Below are 21,911 nucleotides of genomic sequence, written 5' to 3' on the forward strand. Positions count from 1 at the left end.
GAGAGGTTTTCATAAAAAGATTATTATTATTAATTTTAAAAAGTATAAAAAATAGCATTTTGATGGCTAACTGTCCCAGAAATGGAAGGAGGGGAGATAAGGAGTGAGATGGCTTCAGGCCACAGAGGTTACATGGTGTGACTGTTTCAGTTCTTGAAGCCAGCATTCTGGACTAAGGGTTGGGTCCAATGTTAGTCTTATTCAGAGTAGGCTCATGGGTATTAATAAGCATGGCAAATTTAGGTCCATTAATTTTCATGGGTACACTTTGCTTAAAACTTAGTTGGATGCAGGATGAGCCCATGATAGCAAGAATCTTCTTTTGGAATCACTTGGGGCACTACTGTAAAGAACTAGCACCCATCTGGAAGTGCATGTCTGCTAACAAATGAGACTTAGAAGGTCCAGGTAGGTTGAGGAAGACTCAGGGAGCTTTAGAGAAACTCAGAAAACTCATGGAGGTCAATGAGAATAACAAAAGCAAGGGGATGGAGCAGGCTGCCTTGGCCCCTTCCATTCATTTATTAAATCATTTAATATTATTCTAATAAACAACTTAAACAACTTAAACATGCCCAAAGAGTGCTATGGTGTTCCTTTGATTCTGTCAGGATCCAGAGCGTTAATTATCTCAGGAGGCCCCAAAGCAGTGTATGGAGGCTGAAGAGACTTCTTTGTCCTTTTCAATAGACAGCTTCTATGGGAAACTTCAAGTGGATTTTATCCTAGCTATCTAGAACTCTCCAACCTTCCTTTCCAGTCAAAATGAAGCTTTTTGAGCCAAGGTTAGTGCTCTCTGGCAACAATTATCAAGCACATATTTATCATCCCTTTGCATAGATGTAGTCACGGTCCATTCTAGGCATGGCCCTGCTCATTTAATTTTGGAAAAGTTCACAGATGTGGCTGGCAATCCAGTTCATCTGGAATGCAAATGAATGCAAGTTGGGGAAGATAAAGAGAAACAAGAAGGAAGCAGCAGCAAATTAGTCCTAATGAATATCTTGAAGGCTACTCTTCCATAGAAAACAGGATCCATTATGGATGCCACTCACCTGTGAAGCCGGAAAGGCAGACACAGTCATATCCGCCAATAAGGTCTGTACAAGTTGCATTATGGAGACAGGGGTTTGAGTGACATTCATTTATGTTGATTTCACAAAGTGTGCCTATAAAGTAGTGGAAGGAAAGAAGACAATATTTTGCAGCATCCAGACGTTTAATCATGACTACGATTTTGTTTTGCATTTCCATGGAAAGCCACTTACTCCTCAGAACTTTCTGTCAGTAACGTTATTATACTTTCAACCTGTCGCTCTAAAGCATTATTCGAGATATTTCACTGGTTTACTAAGAAGGCACACAAAGAACAAAGTCTTCACTGACACTGAATTGATTCTCAAGACTCATGGCAGGCAATTTCCTTATCAATTTGTATCAATATAAAGGGAAGAGAAAAGAAATGACACAAATATAATAGACTGCATTTGCTGTGACATGAAGGGAAATCTTCCTTCTGTTCTTGATAAGCTAGTGAATGAATGCTCGCCAAAGTAAAAGGAGAAATTTCAAACGTAAAAAACACATTATACTACTTAAAAACCTGAGAGCGTGGTATTATATGCTGAGGCATGGGTGGGGAATATTTTGCCCTCCCGATGTTGCTGAACTACAACTCCCAGCAGCCCCAGCAAGCACAGCTGATGACCAGGGATGATAGGAGCTGTAGTTCAGCAACATCTGGCAGGCCAAAGCCCTCAGCCTTGTTTTGGGTATGTGTTTTAGGACACAGAACTCTTATTATTATTATTGCATTGTATTGAAATTATACAATGCAATATTAACAACATTTTTTTAAAAAACCTGATAATTACAAAAACCAGGTGAGTTCTAAAAATATACACCTCAACACTTCTCAACCTCTGGTACGTCCTTCCTCTCCAATGAAGAATCAATCACTCTCTCGTCCCAACCAGTCAACCCACCAATGGCTAGTTCTAAGATGCCAGGATGGGTAAGGGTCAAGGAAGCAGATGGGTGACCACACTTCTTCAAACAGATTCTCCATATCCTCAGGCTGCCATAATCTAAACTGATTCAGTATAGGCAGAAAGACAGTGCTTTAGACACCTCCACTGGACCTCTAGCATTTCTTCCTTCAATTAGTATCATTTGTTGATTCCTTTGCTATATCTTCTCCTTCATTCTCAAGCTCACACCGGGACAACAGGTGACAACAGAGGTGCTCATACATCTCATGACCTGAGGCAAGCATTGGGATCATGCCCACTAGCTACACCCTTCCATATTTAAATAAAGCTAGCATTTGTTTCACATATTTATCAGCAGGAGATAGCCAAAGCACTCAACTGAAGTAACCAGGTAACTGAAAGAGCCGCTATTGTTAATTTTTACAGTAATATATTATGATTTGTGAATACAGTTATTTTTAGGATTTGAGATAGATGAAATAATTCTACATTTCTAGCTTTGGATGAAGTTAATGGCACAATCCTATTCCCACTTACTTGAGCAAACACAAAGGGATTTACTTCTGAATTAAACATGCACTGGGATGTGCATAAATCTCCTAGATATGATTATTTGTATCCACTGCATTTTAAAGGCTGATAATTTTTGGTTACCTTGAAATCCATCAGAACACTGGCAGCTGAAGGCATTAAGCTGTTCGACACACGTAGCACCATTGTGGCAGGGGCCACTTAGGCACTCATTCATTTCTGTCTCACAGTTATTCCCTTGAAATAAGTGAAGAGGACATTTTTGAGAAATTCTTCATACAGCAGCGCAAATGGAAACAACGAAATCAAACGTATAAGTGAATACAGGTCTCTGTTTTCATGCAGAGGATCCTACCTTTGACGTAAAGGTAACCAACATCAGGCAACATTATCTCATGAAGACAGAACACTCACATTTTCCATACAAATTGCTATAAATGTCCAACTCCTTTTGGTATTCAGTTCGCCGAGGGCAATTTGAGGAAGTTGGCCATCCCTAAGGGCGTTTGCCACAATGATCCAACAGTATGTCAAAGTCCCCAGTCGATCAACTTGATCTAACATTATGCTGAAGTTCCAGTCTTTAGCCACCCAAAGTTAAGCATATACTTCACCCTCACACAAAGCTCATGCACACGCTTACTTGCAATGCTCTTTACACCTATCGGATAAAAGTCCATAGAGCAAAGCTGCAAAAGTGAACAAGGCTAGAATGGGATTACTGTTTTGATTGCTAGTTTTAATTCTGTTCTGAAGTATTTTAATTGCTGTTTTTAACTAGTTTGCTTTTATTACTCTGCATTATATAATTATAATTTTCAATGTTGTAAGCTGCCTTGAATCCCAACATGGAAGGAAGGTGAGATATAAATATATTAAACAAATACGGTAATTTAGATATAATACTGTTTAGACTGAGTGGTGCTGAAGCTTAACTGTGTCTATTTTGTTTCACAATTTTTTTTCCTTTCAAGTTCCCCTTAATAAAGCAGAGGAATGATGTATGTTTCTTGAGGTGATCGTAGTGATTTATTGAGCCAAGAAAACATTTGCTTTCAGCAGTTTCTTTCATGGATAAACGCAAACCCATTAGAGGTATTTAGAATGAAATTCTTTTAGAACCTAGAATTTGAAAATATAAAAGCTTTCCCATTGAAATTAATATTCTAAAAGAAAGATGTTGCTCAATGATAAAAGGAATAATCACCTCTTAGCAATCTGAAAATATATTTAAGATCAGCTCTAAGAGTTGTAATCATGGCGGGCATGACTGCTTACTTCTCTGCAATCAAAGGGAATGGCTCAGCAATTGTCATGCATTTTAAACCCTAATTTTAATGAGAGGAAATGAAGCATGTGCTTAACTTTCAAAATAGGCTTAAGACTAACAATGTCATTCAATATGTACTTACTCGGGAGTAAATCCTGCTGTAGTCTAACTATATAACTATAACAGTTCAGGACTGCAATACCTCAAGGACTCACCCCTCCATATGAACCTACCCAGACCCTGAGATTCATCTTAAGCCCTTCTTTGTGTGCTCCCTCCACGAGAGGTCCAGAGGGTGGCAACATGAGTATGGCCCTTTTCTGCAGTGTTTCCCCCCTAGGAAGTTCAGGTGGTGCCTTCATTCATGTAGTCCCCAGGAGAAAATCAGCCTGTGCCTGATTAACATCCGATGCTCTTTTAAATGTGTCTGGAAGGGAGGGTTATTCTTATTTTTATTATGTATTTTGTGTTTTTATATTGTATTTTTATGCTGCAAACTGCCCTGAGGTCTCTGGATGAAGGATAGGATACAAATTTAATAAACGTATTAATATATATTTACTTAGAATAAAGTACTACTGAATTCAGTAGGGGCTTACTCCCAGGTAAGTTGTGTTAGAGTTTCAGCAAGTTTTTATTTTAGTAGAGCATGATAAACCCTTTTCCTCCCAAGGGATGACATTTACTGTAGAAGCATGATTTACAACATCAAAATCTGCTGTTGAATAATACAAGTTACTGAGACTACCATAAATAATGCTTTAAAAAGCAAAACAAAACCATCAACTACAGTTACAACACAGATGCTTAATCAACTGACCTGTGTGACTATTTCTACAAATATATATATATATATATATATATATGTGTGTGTGTGTGTGTGTGTGTGTGTGTGTGAAAATCTACAAATATATATTAAAAAATCACATTGGCTGTCTACTTTAAATGTACACTTTTTGGTGTCATTATGATTTCATTTGGTAGTGGTGAACAATGACTCCACATCTAAAAAAAGCCAGGATAATTGGTTTTCTGCCAAAATTCCGATATTGAATTTCCAACACGAACTACAGTGGTACCTCGGGTTACAGACGCTTCAGGTTACAGACTCCGCTAACCCAGAAATAGTACCTCGGGTTAAGAACTTTGCTTCAGGATGAGAACAGAAATCGGAGGTGCAGTCGCAGCGGGAGGCCCCATTAGCTAAAGTGGTATATCAGGTTGAGAACAGTTTCAGGTTAAGAATGGACCTCCAGAAGAAATTAAGTTCTTAACCCGAGGTACCAGTGTAGTATCTAAATGCAGAGTCCTGTTAAAATCACCCTAGTAGTTTTGATTTCCAAGTAGCTACATCCAGCAAGCATGTTAGGTTTCACAGCAGCACTTTACAGTTTGCAGTAATCAATTATATTGAAGCACAAGTAGACAGTGAAAAGAAAACCCCAGTGGCCAGGGATACCAGGTCATGTGGTCCTCCTCCTTGACTTCTGATTGACAGGTTAGCAAACTGACACAGGGAAAGGAATGAGTATTATGCATTTCCAGTTACAAGGGAATTGCGAAAGATAATCCTGAAGGCAGAGTGATGGAGAGTGGAGACAAGGAGAATTCTGCTGCAGATATTGCTGTGGCTCCTCTTCCTAATATCCAGGTCAAGCGAAGCCCTGATTAACTGCTGGTTTGAGCTTATCCTCCTATGGTCCGACCTACCCCTCTTAATCAGTGCATAGATGAATAGACAATTCACATTAAGATCCCATGGGTTATTTTAAAATTCTCATATAAGTTTAGCCAATCTCTCATGATGTGCTATGTGCGGTTTGGTACTAGAGAACAAATGCCAGCTCTGTAACAGGGATCTAATTCAGACACCGAGCAAGTTCTCAACCAAAAGGCTGCTGAACTGAGCAACACTTACAATCCATCCAATCAACTCTATGAGCCACAGGATGCCACTATTTTTATTTGTGAAATTCTTATGGCCCTTTCATAAAGGGCCTTCTCATACAAATCGTAGTGACTATATATTTATTTAAGTCCCACTACATATGTGTTTATGCAATTAGCACCTTCACATAATCCCTGCTGGTTTAGGAATCCAACAGCAGATTCTTGTATAAATGATCGTGCAGGAACCACAGGCGTATGAAGTGAGCCATATAGGACCAATAGACAACAAACTGACAAAATACTAGCTGCTATGCAGCACTTTGGGGGAAGGGGTCTGCTTAATGAATTTAAAGTATCTTTAGAGCCAAACCTACCTATAAAACCAGGTGCACAGAAACAACGATAACCATCAAATCCATCTTCACAGAGACTGAAAGCGCCACAAGGTCGTGACAAGCAGCCACCAATAGGTGTTTCACACAGCTTACCAGTAAAACCTGTTGAACAGAGAAATAAAGTGAATAAGCAAAGATTACTGCAGAAAAGTCTTGTATATATATATATATATATATATATATATATATATATATATATATATAAAATGTATATATATATATAAATTATATATATATATATGTATACATATAACTTTTCCACAAAGTAAATAAAAAAACCTACCAACATTATTTCTCGAAGTTTTTAGTTGCAATGCTTTAACAGCATTTCAAAGTTGGTACTCAAGAAAAATAAATGTCAAAGTAATACCCATCATTTTTATGCCCCCCTCTCAATATTAGTGACTAATGTTGCCATTTTCTACATGTCTAATTAGAAGCAAACCCCTCTGAGTTCAATGAGGGTTACTTCCAGGTAAGTGGGATGGCAGCAGAAGGATTCTTGACATCTTCATTTTTTGTTTGATATAAAAACATGTATTATGGTGCTTGATGACTTTTTTTAAAATTTACTAGAAATCAATTGTTAGAACAGTAGCTTGTTCAAATGGACCGAATAAGCTCCGCAATTTAAATGAAGAATCTTTGAAGAACAAGGGACTGCAGAGAGGGAACCAGTGTCTTCTCTAGATCCCGAAGCGATGTGACAAGTTAGCACAGCCTTATAAAAGATCTGAAATGTACACTTCCAACAGTGCAGTTCTGTATGTGTCTACTCAGAAGTAAGCCCTACCCAGTTTTATGGTACTTATTCACAGGTAAGTGAGTATAGTAAAAGCTATGGTTTTCCCAGTAGTGATGTATGGAAGTGAGAGCTGGACTATAAAGAAGGCTGATCGCCGAAGAATTGATGCTTTTGAATTATGGTGCTGGAGGAGACTCTTGAGAGTCCCATGGACTGCAAGAAGATCAAACCTATCCATTCTGAAGGAAATCAGCCCTGAGTCCTCACTGGAAGGACAGATCCTGAAGCTGATGTTCCACTACTTTGGCCACCTCATAAGAAGGGAAGACTCCCTGGAAAAGACCCTGATGTTGGGAAAGATGGAGGGCACAAGGAGAAGGGGACGACAGAGGATGAGATGGTTGGATAGTGTCTTCGAAGCTACCAGCATGAGTTTGACCAAACTGCGGGAGGCAGTGGAAGACAGAAGTGCCTGGCGTGCTCTGGTCCATGGGGTCATGAAGAGTCGGACACGACTAAACAACAACAACACAGGTAAGTGAACATAGCATTGAATTTTTGCTTTAATTATTTTCAAAGCAAATGTGCCAACAACTTATTTAGCAATTCTGGCACATCAGAATAGTTTTCTGAGGGAGGAGTGGGGTTAAGAACTCTTACATTAGATGCCAAAAGGCATGCAATTCCTTGAATTGCGGAAAATCTCGACACCGTCACCACTGTCAGCAGCGGAGTTTATTAGCGTTTCAACTTCTGTAAAGAATCTTATTTACAGGGCTACTGTTTGAAGAAGGAAATGTTGATGTAAGCAGAACAAGAATGTGAAAGCTTTGAAAATAAGTGTCCATTACAATTCTGTAAGCACAAGCAAAAACACGGATTTTATACTCACTCTTGAATGTCATTTCTGTTCTTCGCTTTATTTTTAAACAATACAAGTAACACAAATAACAAGATTGAGAGTGAAAGCGAAACGTTGTGATCAGTATGCCAGAGGAGGCTATTAGAGGTGCCTTTCAGCACCAATTATCAATGAGCTTGGTTGAAAGAACTTCTCTGCAGCCATTTCTGTTGTGTTCCTTAAGTGTCCGTATGTGGACATGTGTCCTTTAAACTCAACATGTCATAATTTAATAATGCTAGCTACCTTGCTAGCTACCTTTCTTTTAAAGCCAGCCTAGTAACCGCTTAATGCTTGTGCAATACAAATGACATCAAAAACGAGTAATTAGCATTATAATAAAGTTGGCTATTTTCTAGCAATGGGACAATTTTATTTTTCTATTAACTATCTCTGACAGTTCTCAAACTGCTGTTATCACATTTGCTAACGTGGTAAGTTAAAACAGTCAGCTGAAGCAAGAACTCTTGATACACAAATTAAGAACATGCTAGAGAAATGCCTTTCATTAAGAGAAACAAGCTTGTATGTTGCAGGTTCCAGAAAGACTGGGGAGATTCATCAAAACGGTTTTTTGCGCCTTCTTCCCTGATTAAGGTTGCAATCCTATGCACACTTCCCTAGGAGCAGGTCCTACTGAACTAGCAAGAATTACTTTGCAGTAGACATTCAAGAAACTGTAAATTGGGGAATACAGAACTCCCCTATGCCTGGATGTCTGTAGAATGCAGTTCACTGTGGCCACAACTACATGGCTGCATCCCTAAAGAAACTCAGTGGTCCAGATTCTTAATGTATTAGAGGTGGTTGTATTTACAGAACAGAGAGGGAAATGCATTCTGCAGATGCTCAGAGTCCTCTGTAGCATAAACCTTTTCTTTAGAGAATCTAAATTCTTGTGAAGCACAGAGAAAGATCAAAGGGAAGTACTGCAATCTCTTTTGCATTTTGGTGCAATGAGCCATTGGTGATTTCAAGTTGCCTGTTCAGAATCTAGGGAAGGATGTTGTGGCTACTGGTGAATTTGCAAAGATCAGCCTTCCCCAAGCACCCCACCCCCCATTTCAGGGAGGTGTGACTTATCCTACATGCAGCAGCTGGAGCAATCTTTAATGGGGTAGGGGGTGCTTCAGAGAGCGGTTTTGACTAGACAGAAATGGACATTGAACCATGAAAGAATTTCACAATGACTTTTTGGAATTATAGAATGCTATTCCCTATATTCCAAATGACATATACATTTAAATCTGATTTAGTAGAGCCTCCATCACAGTAAAGGCTTCCCCCTCCAAAACCAAACCAAACCAAACCAAACCAAACCAGGGGGACTTGATCTGCATTCATCTACCCACTCCCCTTTTAATTTTTTTATTGACTGTCTTTGCATCACAAATAAGAAAGCTTTCACAGGCATTGTGAAAATTTTGTGGTTTCCTTGGCACAAGTCACAGCTAAATATCCCCTTGATAATCAGTGGGAAGGAAGGGTTCAACTTTGGTTTGGTTTTCAGAAAATCTCCCAGGAACATTTTCAGCAGGATAAGAGTATTTGACTAATTCCCAAAGGGGTCATTCTGAAGCATAAGCAAAACCCTCAGGATAAGAATTTTTCTACAACATGGGCAAATGCTTCCTGTTGATTACACTGTGCTCACATCTATAATAGCAAGAGTGCAAGCCCTACTTGTAAGGTTAAAATGGCATTATTAAGAATTTAATTATTCAGCAACCTATAAAAAAAGAAGTGATTCTTTTAACAGTGGCGTTCCTAGCACCAGGGACAAGGAGAGATGAAAGGAAACCATGGAGTCTAGTGGAGGTTCTCATGAGACAGATGTCACACATGCCTTCAAGTGGCGTATCTGTGCAGCAACGACTGACTTTCATGAAGCATCCTAGAAGGATGTCATGTTCTCTGTTTGGCACGGTTGAAATTCCTTAAGTACTATTTGGCAGGAGCAACCAATGAGGAGTGGCAGTGCTGTGATCATGGCTTCCCAGCAGCCGGTGCCCTGCTGTATCCCGGGACGGTGCCAGGGGTAATGCAGGGCTGTGCAAAAGTGAATTTGGGGTGGTTCAGGCACACTGGAAGAGACAATCTGGTGATCTCACTGGGGCGCCCTAACCTTACTACTGACCTGCACATATATTTTATGTATAAGGCACCCGTTGAACCTCTGTTGGCAGGGTATTCCATAATAGTAAGTGAATAACAATAAAGGCTCATTTCTTGTTGTCGGCTGAGCCTCACCAATGACACTCCTACAGAGAGTCTGGGATATACGGGTCAAGGCAATCCCTAAGGTACTCTGGACCTAGGTTGTTGAGGGCTCTGTAAATTAATGCAAGAACACTAAACTTGGCATGGTAGTAATAGCCACACAGAAATCAGTGTTTCGCTCTTTCACTTGCTAGTACTTCAAGCAAAAGGGGTCAATTATACTTATTTAATGAATACTGAAAAGCTGTTGCCATTGCAGCATATCTAGCTCAGTAACCATCTAGCTCCCATTTAAGAGCAGTGGAAGCCCACTCCTAATTTGAAAGGGAACTAGAATTGGTAGTTAGGTGTCACATTAAGCTAGGGGTTCCCAAACTTTTGAGTTTATTGACCCCTTAATGAGCTTCTAAAGTTGACACTGACCTCAACCCAAGATCTAAGGAATGTAAATTGAACCAATTTCACTATATATTTAACATTTAACAGGTGAAAATCTTCACCTATATTTAGTAATAAAGCACCATGGTCTGTTGTGGTATCTCTCTTATTTCTGAGGCTCATAGTTCCTAATTACTTTTTGCACACTATAATTTGTAAACTTATTTTCCTCCACTGGTCCTTTTTGATCCCACCCCTACATTTTTATTCACCCACTGCAAAATCCCATAAACTCCAGGGGCTCAATATCAACCACTTTGAGAAACCTTGCATTAAGGAATAAGCCTGCATCTGCTAAAACAAAAGAAAGGAGTACATTGTTATTATATCGTATCTTTGAATTATGGCTGTATAGAAGACAACCAGAGAGACACTGTTTCCCCTGATAACCTTGAGTTAGTATAAATGGCTACCCAAATGCCTCTTTGTCCCAAAGGTGTTTGTTTCCTTGTATGTCTTGTCTTTTCATTGTCATTTATGAACTGATCCAGGATTACAGGCTTTAATGCTGGGTCACACCTCCAAGATTGGAGCCCCTAAAGCCTAATGCTAGCTATCAATTATTATCTTATCAGTAGGCATATAAAGTGATGCTCATAACTACTTCTTGAAAAGGTCATCATGGAATGCACTGGAAGAGTGCAAGATTACCTTGTTCGAAAATGGGTGAATTTGTCACACAGTCCTTGCAGTTCTAATTTCTGTGATAATTCATTCAGGGTATTTAATACATAGGATAACTGTGCATTAACTGCAAATATAAATATATATTGTTGAATAGCAGTGGAATAAACCACTGCTTTGTTTTTATTGTATTATTTTATGTTGCATTGCATCAGATATAAGAGCAATGCAACATGGCATATTTGCCCAGAGGACTTGAAACTGGTAAAACCATTTCTCCTGCCCCAGATCCTCCAGCTCATCACATCTAGGCTGTCTGTCTGTGCTATTTCCATGTCTTGTATCAAATTTTATGTAACTAAAAGAATATGCAATACAGATGCTCTTCTTCACCGGGAATTTCATTCCGTTGGAAAACCTTATATATTAAAAGCTGGCATTTCCAAGTTGATCTTCTCCAATTATTTAGTTCTGTGAGTTATCTGGACACAAAATATCCTTTTGCCTCTTGCCTAAAACCATTAAGAATCAGAGAGAAAGAAAATGCAATTGCCAGTAGGTGAGTAAAAAAAAACATCTGGCTTTAGTTGTTAGGCTAGCTAGAGGCATATCTTAGCTAAAAAAGAAATCTCAGAGATCGTTCAGTCACCTGGCCAGGTGTGTGTGTTTGTGTGTGTGAAAATCAATTAGCCAGTAATATGGAAATGAGCTCTGAACTTGCATTATATTCTGCTATGTTTCTGGAAGTTGCTTTCACGTTATGTGAAAGCTCAAATATAATGTGGAAATTAACAATTAGGGAAAGGCTAGGGAAAATGGAATAAACTGCATGTGAATGTAGCCTCCACCTTAGCTTCATCTCTGTTTCACCCAAGCAGTCCCATCCCCACCTCCTCATTGCTCCTGCTCTGGTGCTTTTTTGTGCTGTAACTTCTGCAGAACACAAACGGAAAGAAGAAAACCTTGCTTTATGATTTCATTTTTTGCCGCTTGGTAATAATTTTACAATGGGTTAGGTTTCTATGTACTGAGTTTTCCTCATACTTTTTTTGTGCAGCTCTGATTGATCCCTGTAACTTGTTTCCAGGAATTTTTCTTCTACTTATCTAGCCCTCCTAGGCGGAAAAAAAAAGTTATGGAGAACCAGCCTGGCTGCTCCCACCTATCACTGTTTCTAGTCAATGAGTGAAGTCAAAGCTGTGATTGTTTGGACATCAGGCAGTAGGTGCCCCTGGGGTCCTAAAGAGCTGCTGTTTTTTGCCTCTCTAGACTGCACCTTTCCTGCTTTTGTTTTGCTTAATAGTCCTCAGCTCCACCCACTTGCTACTTTTTTTGTTTTGTTTTGCTACCTGCCAGCCACGTGGTATAGCCAGCAGGCAGCTGCTTGAAAGGCTTTTTAAAAAATGTGTGTTTTGTAGTAGGAAAAGAAGCACAGGAATCATTTGTTTTGCTGCCAGCTAGCCACATGGAACAGCTGATAGGCAGCTTGATAAACATTTTTTTTGGGGGGGGGACGTGGAGGTGAGGGAAGCAATGCAGGAACCCTCCCGTTGCTGTTCTGTTTTGATTTGCTGCCTGTTTAAGACATGTCTCAGTTGGATTCCTGGATTCATTCATTCGTGTGTGTGTGTGTGTGTGTGTGTGTGTGTGTGTGTGTATTCTACAGCAGCACAGCTGCAACAGTGGCATAACAACCAAGACTTAACAGCATCTGGAAAAGTAGAACGTTTTCCTAACATCTTTTGTTAACAAACAAACAAAATTGAATAGATTCCCCCCCCCCCCCCAATATTTGAACTATTTTATGTTCCCATCTCTTTTCCTTTTCCTGCTCTTTTGGAAGCGGCGGCCATTTTGTGGCAGGCCACACTCCTGACAGCAGCCATTTTCAAATTTCCAAATGTGCCCCAGACCCCAAAATGTTGGCAATCGCTAGTTTATTTTATTGATGTGCACATATTTAAAACATTTATTTAATCTCTGTCCCTCATTCAGTGTGACACATACGGTCTAATAAAATATGAAGAAGTGGGAGGAAAGATAGTCCATTGGCAAGAAAATCTGGCCTGAGGGAACTGCCCTCAATACTCCATTTCAGCCACAAGCAAAAAGGATGGTCTTGGAGAACTTTCAGCTTCCATTCCCTATCTGTAAAGGGGGCAATGATTTGTCTCACGGGGCAGCTGTGATGATGCATAGGAATAGGGCTGCCAACCACTCTGAACAATAAAATGACTGCATGAGTGACTAACAGAGATTTTCATTAGAACATCCAGGTCTCTAATACCAAGCATATACTATTCCCCTGTTTCTAGACTATTGCTATTTTAACTGCTTTTATAGGGCTGTATGCATTTTGAAAATGTGCCATGAATTAGATTTATGAACCATTCCACACTACACATTTTCTGGGAGAATGGCACTGAAAACAAACATTATGAGGTTTCGTACAAAAAAATGACTTTGAAGGATAAAAAGAGCTGAGACAACATTATCAACTGATTTTCAGAACACCTGGAAAATTGCTACAAGTGCTGTATGCTGAAGAAAGGAATAGCTGTGAATAAATTCATTCGGGCTGCAATCTCATGCCCACTTAATGAAGAATAAACTTCTCTGAACTCAATGGGACTTGTTTCTATGCAAACATGTAGGATTCCTGAGAAGGACTGCATACAGTCCTGGAAGCATACAGCCTATAGATGTCTGTCTGTTTGCTTCATAAAATTTATATGGCACATGTATCAAGGTATCACCAAACTTGGCACAAGGGTACCTGAGGAGGGTGTGATCTTTGTTGACATTTGGATGTTGGCTGCCATTTAGAATTACCCCCTGCTAACAGAACATTGACTTCCAACGACTTAACTATGTTGGATTGTGGTCACCCTGTTCAAAGGCCATACACTAAAATCATTTTTATTTTGATTACTACATTCACATCCCACCTTTCCTCCAAGCTCATGGTGGCATATGATTAGTATTCTTATTTAATCCTCACAGCAACTGTAGGAAGTAGGGTAGACTAAAAGGCAGTGGCTGGCCCAATATCACCTAGTGAGCTTCGTGGCCAAGTGTGAATTTGAATCCTAGTCTCCAAGTCCTTAACCTCACTCTCTAACCACCACAGCAAACTTGACCTTCAATCATGGGTCATCAACAAGCTCCACAGGCCCCCAAATGGTCATCAGAGTCTGGTACACTTGCCTCTCCTACACTGTGAAGTGTCCTGCTGAGAGATGATAGGCAAATTCATTTCAACGCACATGAGACATTGCATGGTTTACTCTAGACTTGAGTGGGTACCATTTGGGGCACAATTTCTAAGACATTTGATGAAGACTTTTTAAGCCCAGCTTTTGGTGGCTGGTATTTTATTGCCATGGAGAGTGTAAGCAACATACAGTGGTACCTTGGGTTAAGTACTTAATTCGTTCTGGAGGTCCATTCTTAACTTGAAACTGTTCTTAACCTGAAGCACCACTTTAGCTAATGGGGCCTCCTGCTGCTGCCGCGCTGCCGGAGCACAATTTCTGTTCTCATCCTGAAGCAAAGTTCTTAACCTGAGATAATATTTCTGGGTTAGCGGAGTCTGTAACCTGAAGCGTATGTAAACTGAAGTGTATGTAACCTGAGGTACCACTGTATACCAATTTTAAGAGCCACAACTATATTGAGAAATGTGTACAACAGGGTTGTGGAACCTCAGGATAGGGGTCCAAATGTGGCCCTCTAGGCCCCTTTATCTTGCCCTGGGGATTTCTCCCAGGCCACATACCATCCAAAGCCACACTCCTCACAAGCTCTGCTTTGTACCCTCCTTGCATGCCTTTGCTAGAATGTGTCCTTGAACTCTGACAATTCCTTGTTTGCCTCAATGGAGGATAAGGAGAGGTGTGCGAGTGTTTGCAGAAACTTGGCTACTGTACAAAAAGGTAAAAGGACCCTTGACCGTTAGGTCCAGTCGCGGACGACTCTGGGGTTGCAGCGCTCATCTTGCTTTACTGGCCAAGGGAGCTGGCACAGCTTTTGGGTCATGTGGCCAGCATGACTAAACCGCTTCTGGTGAACCAGAGCAGTGCACGGAAACGATATTTACCTTCCCGCCGGAGTGGTACCTATTTAACTACTTGCACTTTGATGTGCTTTCGAACTGCTAGGTTGGCAGGAGCAGGGACCGAGCAACAGGAGCTCACCCTGTTGCGGGGATTCGAACCGCCAACCTTCTGAATGGCAAGCCCTAGGCTCTGTGGTTTAGACCATAGCGCCACCCGCGTCCCACCTACTGTACAAAGGCAGCATGTAAATTATGTAAATTCATTGTTCCACCCACTTTTGCTCCTAGTCCCAGCCACCACTGGCATGTGGACCTTGGAATATTATCCAAAAGGGAATGAATGAGGCTCTGGAGGTCCAAAAGGTCCCTCATCCCTGAACTAGAACATAGCTAAACCAAGTGAAGCCAGTGCGCAAACATTGGAACTCACCAGATGGAACAATCGTCCCTCTCCTCCCACCTTAATGTTCTCCTGACAAGCCCGGAAGGCAGGCACACAGGTGGAGGAGAGTGGGGGAAATCCCCATTTTGCACGAACAAGTCCTTGCAACAAGGCTTTTGCTGACATTAGGTGAATCCTGCCCAAGGTGTTCAGAGAAATGCTTGGAGAAGCAGAAGAAATGCTGAGCAGTATCAAAATGTGTATTGAGGGTATAAATGCTTTGTGCCTCTTGGCCTGGAATTCTGCACACAGCTCGGCTTCTTATATCACGCTGAGGTCAATGTGCAGGACTGTGTGCAGGATTGTAGTCTTGGAGAAGAGTGATAATGAGAAACAGCAAGATAGACCTTAGAGGATAGTGCAAGCCTTGTTCTTTGCAATACAATACTCCAGTTTTGAAGAAAAAAGAAAAGAAAGAAAGAAAGAATAGAAAGTCACTGAAGCACTGTTGACTATGGGATGGGCGATAATTCCCCAATGTGCATTACTTTGCATTAGTCAGCTTTGAAATCAATTTGCCCATTCCACTAGCATTGTTTACTTCTGAAAACCAGTCAGTCCTCTGTAGGCCAAAACAACCTATAAGAGCTGTGTCGGATATGCAAATCCTGCTTCACTGCTTGCTGCCTTGTCTAGATCATGAATATACACATTAACTGATTCATGGGAGATAACTTCATAGTCCCCCCCCCCCTTATTTACTGGTTTACTGAAAATTTAAAAAAAATAATAATCTCACATTATACTTTACATGGGTTTGGTTTTTTTAATGTAAACCTGGAACGTTGAAGGCATTTATGCTCTCATGCTTCCTTCCCAATGTCGCTGCTGCAGCCCCCGTCCACTGGCAGGGAGAATCAGGGGTCCCAGGATGAAGGCAGGCACAGTGGGAGCTTAATGATTTCTATCTGGCCATCCTGGCCAAATAAGGACAGTTGAGGGGTATGCTATAGGCAAGGTATAAAAATCTTTGGTATCCTTATTTCATGGTATGATGTGATTTAAGGTAGGCTTGAATCAGACATTTGGCTGCAGACCCAGATCGGATACCTTGAGTTGCCAGCTGAATAGAATCATAGAATTGGAAAGGACCATGAGGGTCATCTAGTCCAATCCCCTGCAATGCAGGAATCTCAACAAGCTGTTTCCCATCCAATGTGAAACCATACTGGACCCTGCTTAGCTTTGCAAATGTACTTGCAGTTTGCTTGGTGTGCTGAATCTGTTACCACTTACCACTGCAAACCTGAGGGTTCCAGATGACCTATTTACTGAGCATTCATCCTGATTTGCTTGCACAGAGATTAAATGGCAGAATTAGGATTGGGGCCTTAGTTTCCAGTTTGTGCCATATATTGGGAGTTAATAAAAAACACTGCATGACCAAACAAAACATGGTATTAACTTTTATCAATGTATAAAAAAGGAAGGAAAGGAGGAGAGAGAAGGCTGTAGGTATTGTGATTAACAAGTTAAAGCAATCTGAAGTACCAAATTTATGGCATAAAAAAAATAAAAATAAAGCAAGAAGCTACAGAAATGAAAACACTATTCATCATACTAAACCTTCTAAGCCCCGCAAGGCTAAGGGGCAGGGATGGTTGTTTTTTTCAGCACAGCCTATGCACAACAACAGAATTCTTCTACAATTGTGTCCTGCAAATCAGTGTATTATCATATTTAAAGGTTTTAGAATTGGAACACCCTGCAGGATCTATTATGAATGCAGTTGATATTTTCATATAAAATAACCTCTCCTCATTAGTATGCAGCACCTCATTTTCAGATAGGTATTCAAGCGACATGGTCTGCAACCAAATTCATAAAAATAGAGGATGCTGTCCTAATAATAAATGTGCTGTGCATTGCAGGAACATTTGTATAGCTTCTGTGCGTGGGTGATGGGGGCGGGGGCGGCAGGGGCATGTACAAAGCAAATTTGAATCTAAAATAATGCATCTGAAGAAATTAGTTCTATTTCTGTCCCAAACATTTGTCTTAACTCTTCACCCACGTAACACCTGAGCACCTACCTGGCAAGCAGTTACAGTAAAATTCGCCAATCAAATTATGGCAACTGGCTCCATTTTTGCAGGGCTTGAAGGGACATTCATCAATGTCCATTGAGCAGTTTTTGTCTGACAGAAAAGAAAATGAAACGTTAAAACTATAAATCATGTAGGGTTTGGGATAGCAAAAAGGCTACTTCATAATCCAAGTGACAACTACATAATTTAACTTTTCCTGGTTGGGAACATTGTATTTTATGTCTGCCTGACAGCTTTAAAGGAAAGAGGTTTTTGTTTTTTTTATAGATCACAGATAGCAGTTAAATAAATTAGATCTTTATAGGCAGGATTATACGAAGCAAATAAAGTATTTACTAATATATTTTGTGTGGTTATTATAACATCCCATTAGCTGCAATATAATTATAGTTAGTATAGTGTCTCTACGGACTTAAGCAATGAAGGACCCCAGTGAAGAACAAGTAACAGCCTGATCTTATGGGCATATCAAAATGGCGGACACTGGGCCACTAGCTGCACCATCTCCAAGTAGTAAATGGTATCCTAACCTTGCTCAGTAGCAGCTCAATAGCAAACCTGAAGTACTAAAGTAATATTACATACAAAACACAGGTACAACCATTCTTACAGCCTCCATAACCAGTTTACGGCTTGTCATTAATCCCAGCATTTTCCATTAACAACTCCACCCTACCCTCCAGAATGCATGAGTGAAGCCACATTAAAGCCGTAAGATTTCAAATTATATTGCAGAGATAGGTAACAGTAACCACACTGGCCTGGTTTGCACATCACAGTGAGCCAAACTATGGCCAAGCGAGGACCACACAAATGTTCTGACTCCTGGGAAAGAGCTCATACCTTTGCTTCTCCCAAGTCCTTTTGGCACAAGACAGCATGGCAAAGTAAGGTGTGGCTTACTATGTCATCCAGACCTGGAATTGTGGTTAAGGTCTTTCCATAGGACAAAGTTTACAGAAACAGTGAGTTTGGGAGATGGAGAGGGGGAATGTTTTGCTTTGATGGTCAGGTCTAGGTTATCATATCAATATCAATTATTTCCCCAGGGCATTCCAATCACAGTGATTTGTGGGAGGGATGTTGATGGAAAGCAGGGCATTTAGAAGAATGCTGGATTACTGGCATCCTTACCAATTACAAACAGTTAAAAGTGAAAAGTTAAATCAAGTTGTTTTCAGTCTGCCAGGTTTTCTTTCTCCTCCCGCCCAAACTCACATTGGTTTCCAAACTTTGAAGAGAGCTTAGTATGGGGTCAACCCCCTCCCCCCCCCCGCCACACTCAGTTCAGCTGTGGGTTGTCTCGCGTACGATGTACTTGTCCCTTTTTATTCCAATCACTTTCTGTTTTCCAATAAACAAATTCCTATTTTAGTTATTTAGTCATCCTGTTTGTTTTCTCTTATTTTGCTTTAGCTCTGTGCAAACTTCTCTTGAGTTCACCCTCCTGCTGCTTCGGCTGTATGTGTGTTTCAGTTATTATTCAATTCGATTTGTTTGCTTTTTTCCTCTCCTCTAGGTTTTAGTCTGCTTGTTCAAAGCTTTATCATATTCTTTTAGATTTTAGGGTAGCTGTCATTCATTACCCCCTCTATGACTGGTATTTTCTTCCCCACTCAACTAAGCCTGCTTGCCCCTTAAGTTACGGAGCTGCCAGTTGTGCTACTCATTGCCAACCTACTGTTACCCACTTACTGAGTGGCACCTCCCTCATGTCACTAGTTTTCAGACTGACTGCCAGCAAATTATTAAGGGAGGTTAAGTGGTTCTTTATTTTACCCACCCCCAAATATTGCCCTTGTGGGCAGGGCTGGATTTAACAGGGCCATTTATATGTCCAGCTGTCCTTTGTCAACAACAAATTGTTGTTGTTTTTTGTGTTGAATATATGCTATATGGTAACTTATGGACCTAATAGGTATCTAAAGCCATTTGCACATAACAAAATATGTATTTTATCAAAGTAATTGTTGAACTGAAATACAACTGGAAATGTACATCCAGGTTTTTTCCTTTATTTTTTTGGGGGGCCACCAAGAAAGTGGGGCCCTAAGCTCTAGCTTGTTTAGCCTATACGTAAATCCGACACTGCTTGTGGGAGAATCACTGTACCTGTCATTCTGAAAGCTGGCAGCCTTCATCTCTTCAGAATGGACCGCCAAAAAAGAAAAAAGAATGGACCGCCATGCCTGTAAATCGCATCTAGTTCTGGCATAAAATACTTTTTTTCATTGCTTTTAAAACAAGAAACTTAATGGTATAAAACTCTTAAACAAACCTGCTTGAAATGTGGCAGGCTTAGTTTCTTGGGTCCTAGAATCTCCTAAACTATGGATCTAGCAACTATTTGCAAGTCACTAGCAGTCAATCTTAATTTTAATCTGTAAAATGGGAGTAACAGACCAACTATACAGGTCTTTTTTTAAAAAAAGACATATAACAGTGGCTAAATCACACAATTATGGTGTTTTAAATGCTCTAGTCTTATATGTATATGTAAAAGACCTGAATGCCTAATCACTATTATTCCCATTTTACAGAGTGAGTAAATAGAGGGAATTGAAACTGAATGTGATTAACTTGTGAATATAGACTTCATAGATCCCTCCAGAGTAGGAATGAATTCAAATGAGTCTGTTTTAATGACTTTTAAGCCTGTGTTTTAATCATAAAACCAGAATACTTGGCTGGGTTTTTGTTGTTGTTCAGCTGAGGACAAAATTTGTGATTGTAGCAGTGGTTGTTATTATTACCTTTCTCTATCTCAATCATGATCAGAAAAGACATTAAAGAAATCCTTAATGCATTAAATTATAACTATGTCTCAAGTGGAAACATTGTTTTCATTTTCTTGTTTCCAAAATAAAGGACATGAACTGAAATGTGAAAATAAGAAAGCTTGGTAGCATTCCCTAAACACCAACCACAAAAAGGAAGAACAAGTCTCATTTCATCTCATTTTATTCTTAGTTGATGAATGAACACATTTTCTCCAGATGATTTCAACTCTTAAGCTTTGGTTCTAATTAAAGAAATCATGCTAATTATTTGCAGATGAGAAACTTTCAGCAAATTATGCCTCTGATTTCATGTAAACAAGGCACTTTGGTTAATTTCTAACAGGGAGAGAAAATTGTGCTGTTGAACCATAATTGATTTTCCCTTTAATTTTATGCAACTCACTGGTAGCTCAACTCTTTATCCTTTATAGAGAAATTAACTGTTTAGTTTAGTATATGACGCCTCTCGAAGGTCCTTGAAACACAGGGCCTTAAGTTGGAAGCCCTCATTTGTGCATTTTTAATAGATTCTGCCTTCAGATTTCCAGGATATTGTGTAGATGCTGTTTGGACTTCTACATTACTAATCAGCAATTCCTAATCAGCTGATGTATACAGTATATATGTATCCTTGAAGAAAACAGAAAACAGAAAACTCTTCTTAGAAACAGTTATCAACACATTTTTTGTACCCCAATCCTGAGTGGGGCATGGAAGCTAATAATTATATTCAAAGTTCTTTGGAGCAGGAGATAAAATGAGGTGCCAGTAGTCATATCTTGATAAAAGTGCCATGGGTGCCAGCACAAAATGGTTGACATGGGCAGTACAAATAAGAGGTGGTGGTACTCTGTACCAGAGAGTACCATCACAAAAAACCACTGCTTTTTAATGTGCGAAGTGTCCATTACTTGTCTGAGTGTAGTGTGTACTTGAACTAGTTACTATTTTTTCCTCTACCAGGTGAGTTAGTGATGAAAAAATCATGAGTATGCTTTAACATCCCTGTTAATTAACTCGGAAACTTTAACATCAGCATTTCCAACTTTTATCTTATGATCAGAGGATTAAGGAATATAATTGATGGGAGTTATTGCAATGTGTTACTTATTCTGTTTTTATTAGCAGTGTGGCAGTGTATAAAATGTCATTATGGGCACTTATTTACTTTTAATTTTGCAAGATATAATGGAGTCTTTAAATATTTATTGTTTCATTTAAAGGCTTGGGTTATACCTTACCCATGAAGCCTGGAGGACAAACACAAGCGTAGTCTGCAACCAGGTCTAAGCACGTCGAATTGTTTTTACAGAAGCCGTAGGAGCAGTCATCAAAGTTGATTTCACAGTTCAGGCCTTCAAATCCTTGGTTGAGGAGAAAGAGAGAGGGGGGCAGTATATTCTTTATCTACACCTGTGTCTCCTTTCTCAGTCCTCTCTTTTGTAAATAATAAATCAATCCTTATCAAATTACTCTGTAAAACAGAAATAATTCTCTTTTTATGGCTCACAGTGAACGCTTCTAAAAGCTGCCTTGCTCCTCATCTGTCATTAGTAAATTATCCCCCTTTGTCCTTAAA

At 39.8% G+C, this 21,911-nt stretch overlaps 1 protein-coding gene across 7 annotated transcripts in view; it reads right to left on the reverse strand.

Moving 5' to 3' along the window:
• The window catches only part of EYS (eyes shut homolog), a 476,514-nt gene extending 454,812 nt beyond the window's left edge, over positions 1-21,702 (reverse strand). The window contains exons 1-5 of one of the 7 annotated variants that reach the window (XM_083606894.1): positions 21,574-21,702; positions 17,538-17,642; positions 6,057-6,179; positions 2,646-2,759; positions 1,056-1,169 (exon numbers count right to left, since the gene is read on the reverse strand). In XM_083606894.1, coding sequence (XP_083463020.1) covers positions 1,056-1,169; positions 2,646-2,759; positions 6,057-6,179; positions 17,538-17,642; positions 21,574-21,577 — 460 coding nt within the window. In that variant the 5' untranslated portion in view covers positions 21,578-21,702. The other 6 variants (XM_083606893.1, XM_083606889.1, XM_083606892.1 and 3 more) reach the window with 6 other exon arrangements.
• Positions 21,703-21,911: the final 209 nt, after the last annotated feature.

The sequence above is a fragment of the Podarcis filfolensis genome (genome assembly GCF_964270895.1).
Source record: "Podarcis filfolensis genome assembly, chromosome: 3".
In the NCBI taxonomy this organism is placed as follows: domain Eukaryota; kingdom Metazoa; phylum Chordata; class Lepidosauria; order Squamata; family Lacertidae; genus Podarcis; species Podarcis filfolensis.